The sequence below is a fragment of the Oryctolagus cuniculus genome, chromosome 16 (genome assembly GCF_051225735.1).
Source record: "Oryctolagus cuniculus isolate XC-2025 breed Fujian yellow rabbit chromosome 16, ASM5122573v1, whole genome shotgun sequence".
Classification (NCBI taxonomy): domain Eukaryota; kingdom Metazoa; phylum Chordata; class Mammalia; order Lagomorpha; family Leporidae; genus Oryctolagus; species Oryctolagus cuniculus.
In genome coordinates, this window is record NC_142882.1 from 20,438,010 (window position 1) to 20,456,740 (window position 18,731).

An 18,731-nucleotide genomic window follows, 5' to 3' on the forward strand; every position below is an offset into this window, starting at 1 on the left:
ATACGGCCCAAAGAAGCTGCAACAGTTTCAAGTGCTTTTTTCCAAGGCTGTGGGGACAAACCAGCCCAAGGTTGTGGAGCTCAAAGTGACCAGGACAGGAGCAGGTGTTCGGCCAAGTGGTTAAGAGGCCCACGGCGCACTCCAGAGCACCAGGGGCTCCACCCCCAGCCGCAGGCCCCGACTCCAGCTTCCTGCTAACACAGACACGGGGTGGGGGGCAGTGCCGATGGCTCGAGCAGGTGCGGTGGGAAACCTGGATTGAGTGTCAAGCTCCCGGTTCCGGCGCTGACCCAGTGTCTGCTTTTGTGGGCATTCAGGGAGTGACCAGCATGTGGGACTCTCTCTCACTCTATTTCTCTCTGCTTTTTATTTGATTTTATTTTACTTGAAAGTCAGAGTTACACAGAGAAGAAGAGGCAGAGAGAGAAAGAGAGAGAGAGAGAGAGAGAGAGGTCTTCCATCCGCTGGTTCACTCCCCAAATGGCTGCAATGGCTGGAGCCAGGAGCTCCATCCGGGTCTCCCATGCAGGTGCAGGGGCCCAAGGACTTGGGCCATCCTCCACTGCTTTCCCAGGCCATAGCAGAGAGCTGGATCGGAAGAGGAGTAGCTGGGACTCGAACCAGCGCCCATAAGGGAAGCCAGCACTGCAGGCGGCGGCTTTACCTGCTATGCCACAGCGCCGGCCCCTGTCTGCCTCTTGAAGAATAATAATTTTTTAAAAAGCCAATGACATGCTTGTACTGTCCAATCTGCACTACTGGGAGAGATTCACAGGGAGAAGCCCTTGCCAGGCTCCAAGGTGGAGGCCAGGGAATCTTCCGAACGTAGGCTCCCCTCCGCCAGTCGCTCGCCCCCGGCTGGGAGCTGAGAACCGTGCAGGGGCTGTCACCGGGAACACCTGCCCGGGGCCTCCTGGCGCTCTCTCAGCTCGCTCACAGCCTGGCCGCTGGCTTCCCCAGCTGGTCTGAGAGTGAGTGCTGGAGCCAGCCGAGCGGAGGCCACAGCGCCTTCCTGCTCCCAACTGGGAAGCCACACAGGTGGGGCCAGGTGTTTGGCTGAGCGATTAATGATGCTGGCACAGGGGGCTGCCGTGGTGCAGAGGGTGAAGCCGCCGCCTGTGACGCCAGCATCCCACATGAGCAGTGGTTCGAGTCCCAGCTGCTCCGCTTCCTAACCAGCTCCCTGCGAATGCGCCTGGGAAAGCAGCAGCAGATGGCTGGAGTCTTAGGCCCCTGCCACTCACATGGGAGGCCCAGATGGAGCTCCGGGCTCCTGGCTTTGGCCTGGCCCAGCCCTGGTTGTTGTGGCCATCTGGGGAGTGAACCAGCAGATGGAAGACCTCTCTCTCTCTCTAACTGTGCCCATCAAAATGCCTACATACCATAGGGGAGCGTGTGACTCCACCTTCCTGCTAACGGTAGCGGATGAGAGCGGAGAGACACATCAGAAGGCAGAGCTATACAAAGGCCCTGAGGTGGGAGGGCGCCCTTGGGAAACTTGAAAGAAAGCCCAGTGGCCCCAGCCAGAGGGCACAGACCACACAGCGCCTTATGAGGGCACTGGGAGAAACAGGAGCTCCATCCGGGTCTCCCACGTGGGTGGCAGGGGCCCAGGCCCCAGAGCCATCACCTCTGCCTCCCAGGCTGCGCCAGGCAGCCTGATGTGGGACGCGGGGGTCCCAGCGGCACTGTAACCCAGCACGGGGGCTGCAGACAGAGGTGCCGCAGGGGGAGCAGAGCGGCAGGAGGAGGCAGGGAGGGTGCGCTGGCTGGGACAGCGGGGTCCTAGCACAGGGAGGGAGCGGCAGCCGTGGGAGGCAGAGAGGGGGAGGAAGGAGGGAGCGTGGCATGGACGTGGCTCCCCCGCAGTTTCAGAACCTCCCCCCTCCCCGAGTGCACAGCAGCGAAAGGCGGAAGAGGTAGCAGCCGCCACAGGCTATCTGGACAGACCGTTCTACACCTCCTGGCAGCCTGTCCCCAAAGCCCAAGGACACATGTGCGACCCAGACAAGCCGACAGGGGCCGGCGTGGGCCTGTATCCCATATCAGAGCAACTGGGTTTGAGTCCCGGTTCTACTCCCTGCTAATGCACCTGGGGAAGTAGTGGGAGATGGCCCAAGTGCTGGGGCCCCTGCGCCCGCATGGGAGACCCGGATGGAGCTCCTGGCTCCTGGCTCCTGGCTGTGGCCTGGCCCAGTCCTGGCTGTTGCAGGCATTTGAGGAATGGAAGTTATCTTTGTGTCTCTCTGTCTCTCTGCATTCCAAAGAAAAAAGCTATTTAAAAAATAAAAAGAAAAGCCGACAAGGGTGGGACTTTTGCCTAGTGATTAAGATACCAGGGAACATGCAGGTGCCTGGGGCTGTCCTTGGGGCACAGCGGGTGAAGCCACTGCTTGGACAGAACACCAGCGTCCCACGGGAATGCCAGGGGGGTCCTGGCTGCTCCACTTCTGACCCAGCTCTCTGCTGTGGCCTGGGAAAGCAGTGGAGGATGGCCCAAGTCCTTGGGCCCCTGCACCCGCGTGGGAGACCCGGAAGAAGCTCCTGGCTCCTGGCTTCAGCTTGGTTGAGCCTCGGTTGTTGAGGCCATTTGGGGAGTGAACCAGAGGATGAAACATTTCTCTCTCTTAAGTAAATAAATAAAAGTAATTTTAACATTCATTTCATTTATTTGAAAGGCAAAGGGGAGAGGCAGGGAGAGGTCTTCCATCCACCGGTTCACTCCCTGGATGGCTGCATCAGCCGGAGCTGGGCTGATCTGAAGCCAGGAACCAGGAGCTTCCTCCGGATCTCCCACGGCGGTGCAGGGGCCCAAACACTCAGGCCAGCTTCTACTGCTTTCCCAGGTACACTAGCAGGGAGCTGGATGGGAAGTGGAGCAGCCAGGACTCGAACCGGTGCCCATATGGGATGCCAGCACTTAACCCGCTATGCCACAGTGCCGGCCCCAGTAAACAAACTTCTAAAACCTTATTCCCATGCGTGAGTCGTATGAGTGGACACCCGGGGCAACCGATGCTTGGTGAGGCTGTCCTGCTTCCGGCAGAGACATTTTAAACCTGAAATTGTGGAGAGGATCGCGCGGGGTCTCGGCACCCACTATGTCAGCTTCGGGTGGACCCCCAAGGGTGAGCCCCTGTGCTCACGGGCTCCCCCTGGAGTCTAAATGCGCTAAGCGCGAAGGACAGGCGCAGGGTGCACGCGCGCCTCCGACTCCCCGACACCTGCCGTCCAACACGCGCGGGCGTGGAGCTGGAAAGCGGAATTGGAGGCTGAGGGTCGAAGGTCCGTCTGGGAACCCTGGTTTGGGAACTGAATGAGTGAGGTCGTAGGTTTGCAAGGTTGGGTGTTCTGAGACTCTGGGCTGGAATGGAGCGGGAGGGCGGACAGCCGCCTGCAAGTGTGGATGCCCCGGTCGGTTCTGGCAGAAGGCCTAGAAGCACAAGGCACGGAGCGTGCAGGATGGAAGGTGCTGGAACACTGACCTTGCACACGTCAGATGACCCCCAAGCAAAACAGAGATGTCAGCGACGCCTTCCGCGCTTCCAAGAGCGCCCCCCAGCCCCGTTCCTAAGGTTTGTTTTGTTTGTTTTAAGCATCTTTATTGCAATGCTTGGGAGCCAGGGACTAGGGATGGAACAGCGGCTTGAATCAGGAAGCCAGCTCACCCACGAGACAGACAGGCCAAGGCGCCCATGTGAGCCCGCACAACAGTGGGTTTCTGGCTTTGCTTATGCAGGGAGGCCTCGCGGGTTCTGGGCTACAGTCGGGACGCCCGTGCCCGCCCTGCACGTTCCCGCCGGCTCCCCATTCCCTGCTGTGGCCCACTGGGGTGCCTGGAGACCACCTTGATGGCTGCTGGCCCCCGGCCGTGGGCATCCGCGCCTGCTACCTGCCGAGCCGTGGCCCCGATTCTAAGACTACAATTGGAGGGAGGGGACCCCACCCGGGCCGGGACACACGAGGCTCCTGGCTCTCGAAGCTCTTCCACACCTCCAACTTGTGCCCTGGAGCAGATCACAGCTATGCGCGCAAAAGGCTCAGTTTGCTAGACTGTAAAATGGACACACAAGACTCCTGCCCCTCTGGGGCCCACATCAGCGGTCTGGGCAGTGTCACCCTCACCCAGCGCCAAGCCAGCACCCCATCTCCCTCCCAGGGACACCCACTTCCTTTCTCGGACCACGTGGTTCTGTCATCGCCGCCATCTTAGCCACAGAGAGGCCGGCACTGGGTCAGCCTAGCCAATCAGAGCGACACATTCCACCGACGAATGGGCATGGGAGCCAATCAGAACCACAACAGTGCAGTCAGGGCCGGGACTTCCGCGGGAACTTCCGGTCTCAGGCCTCCGATCTTAGCGACGAGGCCATATTGGCCATCCTGTTGCTACCCTGGGGATGGAGGGAATCGCGGGAGAAGGCGGGGCCCGGGACGCGCGATCCTGGGGCCTCGAGGCCGGGTATACACCAGCAAACACGCTTCCTTGGCCTGGGCCGGGTTGGCGGCGGCTGGCTCACGGGGCGGCTACACGATCACGCAGACTTGCGAGCGCCTGTTGGGCGTGGACTCCTTCCCAGGGGCCCGCTCCGACCCCGAGGCCCCCGGAGCTCCCGCGGCCGCCGCCCGCTGCTCTCTCTGCCTGGCTCTGACCATCCACGCTGCCTTCTGGAAGGTGTGCAACGGCTCCTGCTGCGAGATTCTCGCCGCGGGGCGCTGGAAACGCTCGCGGATGAGATACCCGTGCCTGCTGGGGGCCAGGAAGCCCCCAGCCGTGGGGATGATTCTGTCCACCACGGTGTGGACGAACTGGACGGCCAGCAGGGTGCCTGGGGGAGGCGAGGACACGGGCACAGATGAGGGAAGGCGGGGGAGGGCGACGGCCCAGCCCCGCGCAGCGCTGAGCTGGCCGTGGGCCCCTCATCAGCTCCCATTGAAACTTTGCCACTCCATCTGCAAAACTCCATCTGCAATACAGAACCTAGCTATGCAGGGGGAATCTTGCAGATTGAAAGACGTGATGTTGGGGCCGGCGCTGCGGCATAGCGGGTAAAGCCGCCGCCTGCAGTGCTGGCATCCCATAGCGGCGCCGGTTCGAGTCCCGGCTGCTCCACTTCCCATCCAGCTCTCCGCTATGGCCTAGGAAAGCAGTGGAGGGTGGCCCAAGTGCTTGGGCCCCTGCACCTGCGTGGGAGACCTAGAAGACGCTCCTGGCTTTGGCCTGGCCCAGTTTGGCCATTTGGAGAGTGAACCAGCGGATGGATGACCCCCTCTGTAACTCTTTCAAATAAATAAAAAATAAATATATTTTTAAAAAAGCTCTCTGTGGCCTGAACCCGCTCTCTTCCCACCCCTAGGGGCCTCTCGTGTGAGATCCTGGCTCACGCTCAACACCCAAACCCCGCCTCCCCCACCCTGGCAGTGCGCACAGCAGGCAGCACAGGTCACCTGCGCGGAGGGGGCGGGGTCGCGCGGTGAGGGTGCTCTGGAGCCGCACACGGTGGGGGGGGGGGGCAGAAGCAGGCTCGTGGGCTCATAAACAGCTCCCGAGACCGACAGACTCAGGCAGAGGGGCCAGAGCAAGGGTCCCAGGCTGGGGCGGGGCTGTGCAGAGCGAAGCCCCCCGCCCCCGCCCCGCAGCCGAGCCGCTCACCGTCCAGAGCGCTCCACACCGTCACCGAGCAGTCCTTCATGCCCGCGTACACGTACTCGTCGTCCTTGGAGAAGCGGGCGCACTGGACACCCCCGCAGTAGGAGCTCTGCGGGACAGACAGGCAGGGGCTGCAGGAGGCCGGGGACCGACCCCGGGGTGGGGCCTGCCTAATCCCAGGGCGTCCGCGTGGGGTGCGGTGGGGTGAGGGCGGGGCTTGGAAGCATCGGAGAGAGGATTCGGTTGTTTCCGTCCCTTTTTAGTTCTACGATCGCTGTGGAAAGCGCTCTGCCTGGACTGGAATGATGCGGCTGCCGGTTCGAGTCCCGGCTGCTCCACTTCCCATCCAGCCCCCTGCTGATGGGAAAGTACTGGAGGATGGCCGAGTGCTCGGAGCCCTGCACCTGCGTGGGAGCCCCGGATGGAGCCTGCTCTGCCCCTGCTAATCAGCCTTCTCACGCACCGTACAGCTCATCTGGAACTTCCACCTGCGCGCCTGCAGGTCCCAGAGGCAGAGCAGGGCTTCCCCGGACCCGCTCACGGCCAGCTGCTCCCCGTGGCTGACGTCCACGCAGCCAACACGGCTCCCGTGGGCCTCCAGTGGGACCCCTCGGGAACTGGCACACTCGTGGAGGAAGAGGCCGCCGGCGGCCGTGCCGTACAGCACGCGGGAGTCGGCCAGCACGGCCACGCTGGCGATGGGCTCGGGCAGCCCCGGGGAGATGGTGTACGTGGGGCCCTCGATGACCGGGCAGGGCGCCCCGGGGCCGATGGCCAGCACCAGCACGACACTGTCGTAGGCGACGGCTAGCCACTTCTCGCTCTTGCTCAGGGCCATGCAGTTGACGGCTCTGCGGGCTTCGGGAGGGGGGATGCACATGACGTCCTGCCTGGAGTGCAGGGGGAACACGAGGACCACCCCCGAAGCGAGCCCCGTGAACAGCAGCTTGGCCTCCTCGGCCACCTCCAGGCACCGGACCTCGCTGGATGTGTCCAGGGTGTCTTGTTCTTCACCTGGGGTGGGGGGGATGGCATGGACAGAGAGAGGGAGGGAGGGAGGGAGAGAGAGAGGGAGGGAGGGAGGGAGAGAGGGAGGGAGGGAGGGAGAGAGAGAGGGAGGGAGGTCGGTCTTCCACCTGCTGATTCACTTCCCAAATGCTCACAACAGCTACAGCTGGACCCGGCTGAAGCCAGGAGCCAGGGCCTCCATCCGGGTCTCCCACGTGGGTGGCAGGGACCCCAGCACTGGAGCCACCCCCTGCTGCCTCCCAGGGCATTGCATTAGTGGAGTGAGCTGGAGTCAGGAGCCGGAGCCGGGACTCAAACTCAGGCCCTCCGGTGCGGGATGTGGGCATCTGAAGCCCAAGGCTGACTGTGTGGCCCCCTGGTACCCACATGGGAACCCCGATGGAGCTCCAGGCTTCAATCTGACCCCAGCCCTGGCTGTTGCAGGCATGTGGGGGAGTGAACCAATGGATGGAACACCTCCTCTTCTCCCTCCCTTTCCCTCTCTCTCTCTCCCTCTCTCCCTCTCCCTCTTCCCTCCCCCCTCCTCCCTCTCCCCTCCCCCTCCCTCTCTCTCTCTCTCTCTGCCTTCTCAAGTCACTACAGATTTTTAAAAGCCACCCAGCAGGCTGCGACCTCACTCCACCAAGTGATTCTTCAGCCCTGAGAGCCCCGGGTGGGTCGTGCAGCCTGGGACAGGGGCCCTCGCTTCTCACCCACACCCCCGCCCCCGCGTGCGTCTCACAGACCTTCCGCCACGTCCCAGACGCTGACGGCGTGCCGCTCCCCGACCTTGGGGAAGTACACGAAGCTGCCGTCGTGGGACACGGCGGTGAGCCCCGTGCGGCCAGGGAAGGTGGCCGCGGCCCGGGGTCTGTGAGCGGCCCGGAGGTCCCAGACTTGGCAAGAGGATGAGAGCGGGGAGGCAGATGCCACCAAGGCCCCAGCCCGGGCCAGCAGGCTCACGGGGGCCCCGATGCCCTGGAGGACATCCAGAAGTCTCCCCTGTTCCGAAAGACTCCACACCTGGAAGACGGGGGAGGAACAGACCTGTCCAGCTCAGGAGGCCCCAGCGCCCACGTGGCCCCTAAGGCGCGCATTCAGGCTGTGGCCTGAGGCTTTCACGTCTTTGCACCTTCTTCACCCCAAGCCACAGCCAATGCATAGCGGTTCTCAAAGTGTGTCCCCGGGGAACCTCGGGAGGGCACCCCGCCCCTCCTAGGACCTTCCAGGGGATCTGCACGATCAAAACTGCTTTCATGAACCTTCCTAAGTTGGGGCTGGTGCTGTGGTGGAGCGGGTAAAGCCCCCGCCTGAAGCGCCAGCATCCCACGTGGGCGTGGGTTCGAGTCCCGGCTGCTCCACTTCTGACCCAGCTCTCTGCTGTGGCCTGGGAAAGCAGTGGAAGATGGTCCAGGTCCTTGGGCCCCTGCACCCGCGTGGGAGACCTGGAAGAAGCTCCTGGCTCCTGGATTTGGATCGGCCCAGCTCCGGCCCTTGCAGCCATTTAGGGAGTGAACCAGGGCATGGAAGACGCCCCCCCCCTTTTCTATCTCTGCCTCTGTGTAATTCTCTGCTTTTGAAATACATTTTAAAAAAAATTTAAATGATGTTTTCCATTGCAGAGGTGGGGAGGTGGGGCCTGGGTCTCCCCGTACCTGGATGAGCGCGTCCCGGGACCCCGTGACGAGCAGGTTGTTCTGGGGGCCGAACACCGCTGTCTCCACCACGTCCTCGTGTTTCAGGTCGGCGGCCAGGAACCGGTGAAAGCCGCGCCCGTCAGCCAGGAGGATGCGCACGCACCTGCCAAAGCCTGGAACAGCACCCAGGGTTGCCGACTCCACTTCTGCCTGCCACAGCCCAGCAAGGGAGACTCCTGGAGCACTGGCTATGATGCAGTGGGGGAGGGCAGAGAGGGGGGAGGGGGGAGAGGGCAAAAGCCCCGGACGCCAGGCTGGGCAGTGGGGGAGGGCAGAGAGGGGGGAGGGGGAGAGGGCAAAAGCCCCGGACGCCAGGCTGGGAGTGGGGTCCCTGGCTGTCACTCATCGCTGAGGCTGGGGTTGGGCTGGGCGGTTACGACACCTGCGTCTCGCGTGGGGCCACCCGGGTTCCAGTGCCCCCTTGGACTCCCTGCTAACGTAGGCTCTAGGAATCAGCAGTGATAGGTCAAGTGCTCGGGGCCCTGCACCCACGTGTGGGAGACCCGCGTGGAGCCCCTGGCCCCTGGCTCCCGCCTGGCCCCGCCCCAGCAGTTGGAGGTGTTTGGAGAGTGGACCGTGGGTAGGAGTTCTTGTCTCTGGCTTTAAGCCTGGTCTTAATTTTGTGCCTCAAGCCTTGTTTTTCTTCTTTTGTCCCTATATCCCCTGTGAGAGGTTAAAAATTATTGGAGGGGCCGGCGCCGCGGCTCACTAGGCTAATCCTCCGCCTTGCGGCGCCGGCACACCGGGTTCTACTCCCGGTCGGGGCGCCGGATTCTGTCCCGGTTGCCCCTCTTCCAGACCAGCTCTCTGCTGTGGCCAGGGAGTGCAGTGGAGGATGGCCCAGGTGCTTGGGCCCTGCACCCCATGGGAGACCAGGATAAGTACCTGGCTCCTGCCATCGGATCAGCGCGGTGCGCCGGCCGCAGCGCGCCGGCCGCGGCGGCCATTGGAGGGTGAACCAATGGCAAAAAAGGAAGACCTTTCTCTGTCTCTCTCTCTCACTGTCCACTCTGCCTGTCAAAAAATAAAAAAAAAAAAAATTATTGGAGAGGCAGTGGGGGGGGGTGGGAGAGGGAGGGGGAGAGGGAGGGAGGGAGGGAGAGAGAGAGAGGGAGAGAGAGAGAGGGAGAGAGAGGGAGAACAAGCGCTCCCATCTGCAGGTTCACTCTCCAAATATCCACAATGGCCGGGGCTGGGCCAGAGCCAGAGCCGGGAGCCGGGAGCTCCACCCAGGTCTCCCGAATGGGTGGCAGGGACCCAACTGCTGCCTCCCAGGGCCTGCAGGAGCAGGAAGTCGGGGTCAGGAGCCAGCGCTGGGGCTCCGAGGTGCGATGCCCCCAGCCCAGTCTGCACCCTCCCCCACACCCCGCGCCCTGAGCCTGGGGCGCTCGCACCTGCGGCGAGAAGGGACTCGTCTTCCGAGAGCACCAGGAACCCCACGGCGTCCGGAAGCTTCTCCCGTAGCCTGTCCTCCTGAGCCGAGACCTGCGCACAGGCGGGCGCCCGTCAGCTGTTTCCACGGGGCTCAGAGCTGGGCTCTGCCGCTCCCCGGCTCTGCCATGCTCAGCAAGACTAAGCGCCAGAGCTGCTTACCAAGGAGACGGAGCCGTCGCTAAACCCGGTAACCACCTTCCCTTGCTTCTGCGCCAAGATCGCACAGGTGGGGGTCTCTTCTGCGATCCCGGACACACGATGCTCCCCCTGCAGGCTCCCGGTGGCTGAGTGCCACAGGCGGACCACGCCTGCCCTGGACACTGCCAGCAGCCTGGCCGGGGAAGCCAGCACGGCCGTGCACAGCCAGGGGTCCGCGGGGTCGCCCAGGACGCGGAAAACCAGCTGGGCAGATTCCAGGTTCCAAGCACTGATCTAAGGGGGTCGGGAGGAGGGAGTGACATCTCAGAGACCCCGGTAAATGCGAGATCCACTCGTTTTCTTACGGTTTTCAGATTTTTTATTAGAAAGCCATAGAGGCAGACGGCAAAGCCGCCGGCGGCATCCCCATATCAGAGCGCTGGTTCGAGTCCCGGGTGCTCCACTTCTGATCCAGCTCTCTGCTAATGTTCCTGGGAAAGCAGCGGAGGATGGCCCAAGTTCTCAGGCCCCTGCACCCGCGTGGAAGACCCGGATGGAGCTCCTGGCTCCTGGCTTCCACCTGTCCCATCTCCAGCCTTTGTGGCCTTTTTGGGAGTGAACCAGCAGATGGAAGATCTCTCTCTCTCTCTCTCTCTCTCTCTCTCTCTCTCGGCTCTCTGTGACTCCGCCTTTCAAATAAATAATTAAAAACACTTGGTGGGGGGGGAGATCTTAAACTTTATACCAGGGTCACTCATCCAACACAAGGCTTGAAACCCCCTGGCTCCGCCCGTCTCACTCCCACCCCCATGGCTCTGCGCGCCCGTCTCACTCCCACCCCCCTGGCTCCGCCCGTCTCACTCCCACCCCCATATCCGTAGCCCCCCTGGTGGCGCTGGCCCTGGCTTCTCTTCCCAGCCAAGCAGGCAGCTGCTACCTGGGAGCCGGGGGCCGAGTACAGGACCCCGCCGGCTTCGTCCACGTGCAGGCTCCAGGCGCAGGGTGCTGGGGCCGGCAGGCTTCCCTCCTGAAACATGGACTTCTCCCAGCCACGGCGCAGATCCCACAGGCGCAGCGTGCGGTCGCTGGAGGCGGACACGGCGCTCCGGCCCGCGCAGAACACCCGCAAGCCCCTCACCTCTCCTGCGGAAACAGGCGGTGGGCAGGGTAGGCGAGCCGTCCCTGTCCCCAAGCCAGCCGCTCATCCCAGAACCCAGGGCAGCGTTCAAATATCTTCAAGGGAGACAGCGGGAGGTGGGGCCGGCATCGTGGCGCCGTGGGTTAGGCAGCCACCTGCGATGCCCGACACAGGTTCGAGTCCCGACTGCTCCACTTCCCATCCAGCTCCCTGCTAATGCGCCTGGGAAAGCAGTGGAAGATGGTCCGAGTGCTTGGGCTCCTGCACCTGCGTGGGAGACCCGGATGGAGCTCCTGGCTCCTGGCTTTGGCCTGGCCCAGCCAGGGCTGTTGCAGCCACTTGGGGAGTGAACCAGTGGATGGAAGACCTCTCTCTCCCTCTCCCTCTGCCTCTCTATAATTCTGCCTTTCAAACAAATAAATACATCTTTTTTTATTTTTTTATTATTTTTTTTTTTGACAGGCAGAGTGGACAGTGAGAGAGACAGAGAGAAAGGTCTTTCTTTGCCATTGGTTCACCCTCCAATGGCCGCCGCGGCCGGCGCGCTGTGGCCGGCGCACCGCGCTGATCCGATGGCAGGAGCCAGGTACTTCTCCTGGTCTCCCATGGGGTGCAGGGCCCAAGCACTTGGGCCATCCTCCACTGCACTCCCTGGCCACAGCAGAGAGCTGGCCTGGAAGAGGGGCAACCGGGACAGAATCCGGCACCCCGACCAGGAGTAGAACCCGGTGTGCCGGCGCCGCAAGGCGGAGGATTCGCCTAGTGAGCTGCGGCGCCGGCAATACATCTTTTTTAAAGAAAAAGTTACAACATCCAAGGAATATGTATGTTCAATAAACATGTAGAAACAGTAAAATACTAGAAAAACTACAGGATTTTTTCCTATAATTTTTTACTCTTTTTTAAAAAAGATTTATTTATTTACTTGAAAGTCAGAGTTACACACACACACACACACAGAGAGAGAGAGAGAGAGAGAGAGAGAGAGAGGTCTTCCATCTGCTGGGTCCCTCCCCAGATGGCCACAATGGCCGGAGCTGGGCTGATTTGAAGCCTGGAGCCAGGAGCTTCTTCTGGGTCTCCCAGGTGGGTTCAGGGGCCCAAGGGCGTGGGCCATCTTCTAAGTGCTTTCCCAGGCCACAGCAGAGAGCCAGATGGGAAGTGGAGCAGCTGGGACTCGAACCAGTGCCCACAGGGGATGCTGGCACAGCAGGCGGCGGCTTTACCTGCTACACCACAGCGCCGGCCCCTTTTGCCTAAAATTGTTACAATCTTGAAGGCAAAGCATAAAATGTGGAAGATTTAAGTGGGAAAAACTGGCCACCTGGACCACGTAAAAATGTGAAGCCGGCTGCCGTGGCACCGTGGGCTAAGCCACCACTTGGGACGCCCGAGGGAACCGGGACACAAGCCGGGCCATTTTAGGTTCCTGGTAGCCCTGCTCTGTCCCAAGTCCCATCCTCCCCCCACCTCGCCGCCCCCACCCCCGGCCCTGCATTCCTCCCTAGGTTTGGAAGCCGATGGCCAAACCTGAAGAACCAGTACCAGGAAGCTCACTGCCTACGGCCCCCACACCCACCCAGCCCATCTAAGCTGTAAAAGGGTCCGGGCTGCTGGGGTCGGGGCCTTGGGCCTCTGCCACCCGCTCAGGCCGCGGGTGGACCCCTGAGCTTGTCTTCTTTGAATCGATTCAGCTGGGCTGTGAATTCCTGTTCTTTTTCCTGCTTCTGGTGCCCGCGTGGGGGGCGCTGATCTGGCCCCTTCTCCCCGACCCCGCTGCTCTGCTTTTGCTCAGCTCCCTGCTAACGCGTCCCAGGAGGCAGTGAGCGACGTCCCCACCACCCACGTGGGAGGCCCGGATGGAGCTCCTGACCCAGGCTCAGCTGTTGTGAGCATTTGGGGCGTGACGGGTGGTGGTCTGCCTCCATCTCTGTCTGTCTGTTCCTCTTCCTTTCAAATACATGGACATAAATAAACATTTTTAAAAATTTAAAAATCATGAAACCAGGGCCGGTGCTGTGGCATAGCGGGTAAAGCCCCCGCCTGCAGCGCCAGCATCCCCTGTGGGAGCTGGTTCGAGTCCCGACTGCTCCACTTCCCATCCAGCTCTCTGCTGTGGCCTGGGAAAGCAGTGGAAGATGGCCCAGGTGCTTGGGCCCCTGCACCCGTGTGGGAGACCTGGAAGAATCTCCTGGCTCCTGGCTTCGGATGGGCCTTGATCTGGCTGTTGTGGCAAACTGGGGAGTGAACCAGCAGATGGAAGACCTCTCTCTGTCTCTGCCTCTGCCTCTCTGCAACTCTGCCTTTCAAATAAATAAATAAATCTTTTTTAAAAATGCAGTTGGAAGACAGATTGGGGGAAATATTCGCACCAGATAAAGCACAAATGGAGACTCTCCTTAATAAACAAAGAGTTCTTATGAACAAACAAGAAAATTACAAATAAGCTACTCACTAACTGGACAAAGAATATAAGCACAGAATTTATAGGTATAGGACCAATGAATAATGAACTTTACTCCCATGGCCCTGGGTTCTCTGTCTTTGGCTCCTGGAACCGGGCCTGATACCCAGCAGTCAACAGTCCCCGTAGAAGTCCGGGCCAGGGCTGGAATGTGTTCCCTATGGCTGCAGCGTGCAGAGAGGGGGACTTCCAAGCTGTGGTCTTTGCCATGGAGGCTCTGCCCTCGGGGGTGGCTCGAGGCCGTTGTCAGGGGAGTGGGTCAGAAGAACCACCCTGCTGAGCCCAGCCCGAGTTGCTGCCTTGCAGAAGGTGAGCTACAGGGGCGGCCTGTGGGGAGCTGGTGGGGCCGGGGGAGATGCGTTTTCTGTTTTGTTTTGGCAGCTCGAGCTGACAGACGCAGGCACAAAAGCCAGGGTCTCAGTGGACGGGCTCTAGGAGACCTGGCCACCGACGCCCTCTGCAAGCCTCACCCGAGTGTCCGCTTAGGAAGTGCACCACTTGCTGCTCCTCCGTGTCCCACACGACCACAGCGCCGTCCTGGGTGCCGACCACCAGCAGCTCCTCATCCGGGCTCCACGCCAGGGCGGTGATGCCTGCAGCCACGAAGAAATGGCCACGGTGACCTCAGCAGCCACGTGCTAGGGTGCAGCCACGGGGCGGGGGTGCATCGGTGAGCTCCCATTGCACAGATAAGAAAACTGAGTCCAGGCACGTGCACACAGCCCGGCGGTTGAGACACAAGTTAAGACTTCCATGTCCTCAGGGCAGGTGTGTGATGCAGCGGGGTAAGCTGCTGTTTGCAACACCGTGTCCCATGCTGGAAGGCCAGTCTACATCCTGGATGCCCCACTTCCCATCCAGCCCCCTGCCCAGGCACCGGGGTGGGGGCAGCAGTGATGGCCCCCGTGCTGGGGCCCCTGCACCTGTGGGAAACCCGGATGGAGCTCCTGGCTCCTGGCTTCTGCCTGGCCAGCCCCGGCTGTTGCATCCCTTTGGGGAACAAACCAGCAGGTGAAATTCTCTCTCTCTCTCTGATTCTGAAATAAATAAATACATCCTTTTTTAAAAAAGCAAAAGCTTGGCCGGCGCCGGGGCTCACTAAGCTAATCCTCTGCCTGTGGCGCCGGCACCCCTGGTTCCAGTCCCGGTCGGGGTGCAGGGTTCTAGTTCCAGCTGCCCCTCTTCCAGTCCAGCTCTCTGCTGTAGCCTGGGAGTACAGTGGAGGAAGGCCCAAGCGCTTGGGTCCCTGTACCCACATGGGAGACGGAGGAAGCACCCAGCTCCTGGCTTTGGATCAGCACAGCTCTGGCCATAGTGGCCGTTTAGGGGGTGAACCAATGGAAGGAAGACCTTTCTCTCTGTCTCTCTCACTGTCTAACTCTGCCTGTCCAAAAAAAAAAAAAAAAAAAAAAGTATGAATAATGGGACACGAAAACACAATGGGTGGGTGGGAGGGTGGATAGATGGGGGATGGGTGGGTGGGAGGGTGGATGGACAGGAGAGGGATGGGGGCAGGGAGGACTGAGCGGGCATCAGCAACAGGTTAACTTGTGCTGGGGACACCTGAGGAACCGGGACGCCGAGATCTCGGGTCAGGAAAGCTGAAGGCAGATTGTCCCAGCTCTTGCAAAACAGAGCCGGAGCTTGGACAAACAACGATAAGGTCAGCAGACGCTCCCTGGCAACATTCCATCCGCGCCAAGCGCCCGAATCAGCCTCCCTGAGCTCCGACGGCCCTCCCTCTGGGCACACGACCTCCTCAGTGAGAGCTCTGGGCGCTGGGTGACTTCACCCCCCTTCATCCCGTACCCTGTTCTGTGTCGTCACTCCTCCCCCGGGGTAGGACAGGGATGGACGGAAGGGAGGGAGGACGGGTGGATGGGTGGTGGAAGGCAGGTGGAGAGGTTGGGTGGGAAGTTAGATGGACAGATGGGAGACAAATTGGAAGACAAATGGATGCCAAAAACGAAATCCACTTTCCCCCACACTGTGTGGTCCCAGGGGCCGTGCACGGTCCCAGCAGCCTCTCTGGGGCCAGCCGGGCACGGAACCCCAGCTTCCGGTTCCCCGTAAGATGGTGCTAAGCTCCTTGAGGGGCAGCCTTGGGGGGGGAGGGGACGTCCCCTAGCTGTGCGCTCATTGGCTGTACTGACGCTGGGGGAGGGGCCGAGGGCACTGACCCCGGGGGCCTCCTGATGGACAGAGGGGAGCCCCAGAGAGCAGGCGCTGGCCGCAGGCGGCTCGGGGCCCCAGGAGGACTTCTGCTCCACTCACCTTTGTGACAGCCGGTGAGGGTGGCGCGGAGGGGACCTCCTGGGGGCTGCAGGAACCCTGCCAGGGGCACCAGCACGGGGTGTGGGCACGCCCGGAACCAGCTCTGGGCCTGATGGCACAGCTGTCCCACCAGCGCTGGGTGCGAGGTGGAGAAGAAATGGAGCCTGGCCAGGAGTTCTGTGTACAGGATGCTTCTCTCTACAACACAGGCAATGTGGGTTAGGGCGCCTGTGGGGAGCCCCTCTCCCCCCCCCCCAGTCTCTACTGCCTACAGGGTCTGCGGGAGGAAGAGGAGAGGCATCTACCCATCAGCTGTGCAGACGCGCCTGCCCCGGCTTCAAGTGCACCACACGGTTTCCAGCCCCAGGACCTTTGCACCTGCTGTCCCCGCTGCCTGCACAGCATCCCTTCCCTCCCCCTTTCTGGTGCCAATCATCTCTTCCCCCACTGAAAGCATTCCTAAGGGGGTGGGCATTTGACTTCCAGTGCCCCCGCCCCCATATCACAGTGCCTGGGTTCGAGTCCCAGCTCCACTTCTGATTCCAGGTTCCTGCTAATGCCCGGCCTGGGAGGCAGCAGGGGGTGACTCAAGTCCTTGGGTCCCTGCCACCCACGTGGGAGACCCGGATGGAGCTCCTGGCTCCTGGCTTCAGCCTGGCCCAGCTCTGGCTGTTGTGGGCATTTGAGGAGTGATCCAGCAGATGGAAGCTGTGTCTCTCTTTCTCTATCGCTCTTTTTAAAAATTAAATAAATCCCTTTTTAAGGGAAAAAATGCATGGACTTCAAAAATTCATATTTCTTTGCATCAATATAAAATTCTTTAAAATTCCATTTCCCCATGAAGTACTCCCCGGAGACTGTGTGGTTGTTCAGCAGCGCCCTCAGGTGGAGACATTCGTTCCTGCAACTCCTCCAAGCGCTAGGAGAACCAGCCAGGCGCTCAATCAAGGTGTTTTTGCCAAGAGCGTTCTGAGATTTGGGTTTTTTAAATTAAAGTTTACATTCATTTTTTTTTTTTTGAAAAAGAGAGAGCGCTCCTATGCACTGTTTCATGCCCCAAATTCTCACAGCAGCCAGGGCTGGGCCAGGCCGAAGCCAGGAGCCAGGAGCCAGGAGCTTCTTCCAGGTCTCCCACGCGGGTGCAGGGGCCCAAAGACTTGGGCCGTCCTCCACTGCTTTCCCAGGCCGCAGCAGAGAGCTGGATCGGAAGTGGAGCAGCCGGGACTCGAACTGGCTCCCACATGGGATGCTGGCGGGCGCCACAGGTGGGGGATTAACCCACTATGCCACAGCACCGGCCACCCAAGTAGCATCTTAACCACTGTACCAAATGCCCACCCCGAGAAGTGAGGTTTTAAATCTTCCCTTAAACCGGGCACTCCTGCCCAAGGCCACTTCCAGGGAAGCCTGCCTGGTTCTGTGCTGCAGCGGGTGGAGCTGCTACTGTGACGCCAGCATCCCACTGGGAGCACAGGTTCAAGTCCCGGCTGCTCCGCTTCCAATCCAGCTCCCTGCTACTGCACCTGGGAAAGCAGTGGGGGATGGCCCAAGTGCTGGGGCCCCTGCACCCACGTGGGAGACCTGGAAGAAGCTCCTGGCTCCTGCCTCTGGCCTTTGGGGAGTGGACCAGCAGATAGAAGAGCTCTCTCTCTCTCTCTCTCTCTCTCTCTCTCTCTCTCTCTCTCTGTCACTCTGCCTTCCAAGTAAACAAATTTAAAAAGAAAGAAAGGAGTCCACCACTCACTCACGTTGATGAGTTCCTGGCTGGGGGGGGGGGGGCGGAATCCGGGCGCTGCTGTGGGCATGATAACCCCTAGGGGCTGACCAGCTGCCCTGATGATTTTTTGTGTGTGTGCAAAAAATTTTTTGAAATCCACACACATTTTTCTTCCACAACACCCGTGTCACACGAGATTTTGGAAGACCCCTCTGATAAGTGCAGATTTCGACGGCGCCATCTTGTAGCCCTTTCTAGGAGGCTCTGGTCCCTGGGAGGACACTGCTTTTTGCTGGGTCTTGCTTTCCAAACCCCCCCCCTCCGGGCTCCATGCAAAATTCTAGAAGTTGGTGCTGCGAGGAAACCCACAGGTGTAGCAGGAAGAGCAGTGAGGGTGCCTAGAAGGCAGTCGTGCAAGGCGCAGCCTAGCAGCCCGGCTCACCCGCGCCCCGGAGCTCCACGGCGGGGCGGCAGAGCTGCAGGGCCCCGCGGATCAGGTCGGCCTCAGGACAGCCCAGCGGAGGGGCGCACAGGCGGAAGTCGTCCAGCAGACTCTCGATGCCCCCCGACTCCGCCCGGCAGGAAATCCAGCTCAGGTTCCCTGTGGTGGACCAGGGGTTGGGAAGCGCTTGCCTCCCCCCAGCCCCGCCCCAGCCCCGGTGCCTCCTGGGGCTCGCAAGGGCGGCCTCTGGACGTGGGGGGGGGGGCTGGATTATTCTCGGGGGTGAGGGCTGAGCTGCCGCATGGCAGGAAGTGGCCTTCGTCCACCAGACGCCCGCCAAGTGTGCCAACCAAAAATGTGGGCAGGCATTGCCAAGGATCTCCTGGGGACAGGGTCCCCTCGGGCTGCAAATCGCAGGGGCGCACACGGGTGGGAGCAGAGATGGATGATGGGTGGGTGACGCGAGGACGGATGGATGATGGACGGATGGATGATGGACGGGTGGACGCGTGGACAGATGGATGATGGGTGGGTGGGTCAACGCGTGGACGGACGGATGATGGACGGGTGGGTGGGTGAATGATGGATGATATATAGATGATGATAAATGTGATAGATACATGATAATGAGGTAAACAGATGATAGATGACAGATGGATATATGGCAAATGGATGGATGACAGAGACGCTGTCCTGGTACAGCGCCCCCTCCTGGGCACCGTCAGCATCCCGGGGCTGATCGCTCTCCGGGGTGGGCGTGTCTCGGGGT

General features: G+C 61.0%; 1 protein-coding gene across 1 annotated transcript in view; it reads right to left on the reverse strand.

Annotated features, from left to right (window-relative positions):
- Positions 1 to 2,180: 2,180 nt before the first annotated feature.
- NWD1 (NACHT and WD repeat domain containing 1) overlaps positions 2,181 to 18,731 on the reverse strand; it is a 33,526-nt gene continuing 16,975 nt past the window's right edge. Inside the window, exons 9-19 of the mRNA XM_070058933.2 lie at positions 17,963 to 18,121; positions 15,804 to 16,001; positions 14,000 to 14,122; positions 10,865 to 11,070; positions 9,949 to 10,221; positions 9,750 to 9,840; positions 8,314 to 8,468; positions 7,405 to 7,681; positions 6,114 to 6,664; positions 5,654 to 5,759; positions 2,181 to 4,829 (exon numbers count right to left, since the gene is read on the reverse strand). Of these exons, the coding sequence (XP_069915034.2) occupies positions 4,528 to 4,829; positions 5,654 to 5,759; positions 6,114 to 6,664; positions 7,405 to 7,681; positions 8,314 to 8,468; positions 9,750 to 9,840; positions 9,949 to 10,221; positions 10,865 to 11,070; positions 14,000 to 14,122; positions 15,804 to 16,001; positions 17,963 to 18,121 (2,441 nt within the window). The 3' untranslated portion in view covers positions 2,181 to 4,527. The remainder of the gene's footprint in view (positions 4,830 to 5,653; positions 5,760 to 6,113; positions 6,665 to 7,404; positions 7,682 to 8,313; positions 8,469 to 9,749; positions 9,841 to 9,948; positions 10,222 to 10,864; positions 11,071 to 13,999; positions 14,123 to 15,803; positions 16,002 to 17,962; positions 18,122 to 18,731) is intronic.